This window comes from Mus pahari, chromosome 1, assembly GCF_900095145.1.
Source record: "Mus pahari chromosome 1, PAHARI_EIJ_v1.1, whole genome shotgun sequence".
NCBI classification, from domain to species: Eukaryota; Metazoa; Chordata; class Mammalia; order Rodentia; family Muridae; genus Mus; species Mus pahari.
In genome coordinates, this window is record NC_034590.1 from 7,067,721 (window position 1) to 7,069,171 (window position 1,451).

At 53.1% G+C, this 1,451-nt stretch overlaps 1 protein-coding gene across 1 annotated transcript in view; it reads right to left on the reverse strand.

Moving 5' to 3' along the window:
- Positions 1 to 529: 529 nt before the first annotated feature.
- Positions 530 to 1,451, reverse strand: part of Wtip (WT1 interacting protein) — a 24,678-nt gene continuing 23,756 nt past the window's right edge. Inside the window, exon 8 of the mRNA XM_021207824.1 lies at positions 530 to 1,246. Coding sequence (XP_021063483.1) covers positions 1,106 to 1,246 — 141 coding nt within the window. The 3' untranslated portion in view covers positions 530 to 1,105. The remainder of the gene's footprint in view (positions 1,247 to 1,451) is intronic.

Here is a 1,451-nt window from a genome sequence, read left to right on the forward strand (position 1 = left end):
CACACACACACACACACACACACACACACACACAAACTTTAAACTCTGTAATAATGATTAGAGAAAATGAAAATGAACAAAGCAACAGCTAATAGCTAGCGACAGCTAACGGTTCCCATCAGTCTCTCCCTTTCTGTCCTCCTCTGCCCTCATGGCTTGTTCCCATCTGCCTGCCTGTGTATGTGCTCACTCCTCGGCCCTCATGGCTTGCTCCCACCTGCCTGCCTGTGTACATGCTCACTCCTCTGCCCTCATGGCTTGCTCCCATCTGCCTGCCTATGTACATGCTCACTCCTCTGCCTCTACCCCTTCTCCAGGCCCTCACTCCCCTCCCTTCCCCTGAATAAACCCCTTTATACCCGATCTGTTACTTGGTGTGATTTCTCAGGGAGCCCTTGGCATGGGCCCGCCAGGCACTCCACCGACCCTACTCCCTGCCAATTATATTTCATAACACTAACTACACGGTATACAAATGTGTTTCCATGAGCAAGTCTGCTGTGAATGAGAATAACCACCATGGTCCAAGTTTTTAGAAGAAAACTATATTCTTTTAAAGAAAATGCAAACATCCTCCAGAAGGGAAAAAAAACTTAATTTAAGTCAAATCATACGCTTTGGTAGTGGAGCCTGATACAGTGTGCACAGATGTTCCCTGGCAGGGTCTGTAGGGAGCCCCCTGATGCGCCCCATCCCCCTCTGCTCCTGGGTCTTCTGAGACTGTGGATGCTGGAAAAGCACCCCAAGCCAGGATTCAGAGAGGCAGAGAACTGCAGCTGAAAATACCCATCAAGGCCAAATCGTGGTATGTCCCAGGTTGTCGATGCTCCCTGGCTCTGTGGTCACACACAAATAAGGCACCTGTCCCCACCGGCTCCAAGGCCCTCCAATCCCTGCCATGGGAGCCAAGACCGGTTGAGGAAGGTAGTCTATGGTGTGGGTGTCCTGGAATCCAGCAGGGGAAGTGACTTGAGGCACAGAAGGTGAATAAATAGAAATGCTTCTCTGTTGCGGGGGTCCGGCCCCTGCGGAAGGGACAGCAGCTGGAGGGGTGGGGTGAGGAGGAGCGTGAGTCACTTCTCTCCTCTCTCCCTGATGCTGCTTCTCAGAGCTCAGTCACATGCACAGCAGGCGAGGGGAGTGGGCCCTGTCCAAGGCGCCTCAGGTGGCATCGACGGCAGAGCAGGTGCCCCTCCAGGGGGTAGCAGCGGCGTCCCTCCTCCCCGCTCAGCTGCAGCCCACAGTCCTGAAAAAGGCAAAGCACAACTCTGAACCCCAGCAAGCAGGAGGCAGGGAATCCTCACCGAAGGGACAATGGGGTTGGGGCAGGTCTAGTCTCAGGGAAAGGGCATGGATGGGTAGTAACTGTGGGCTCAGCCTAATAAGCTATTGGAGTTTTTTTGTTTTTGAAACAGGATCTCTCTATACCTGCCTGTCCTGGAACTCACTCT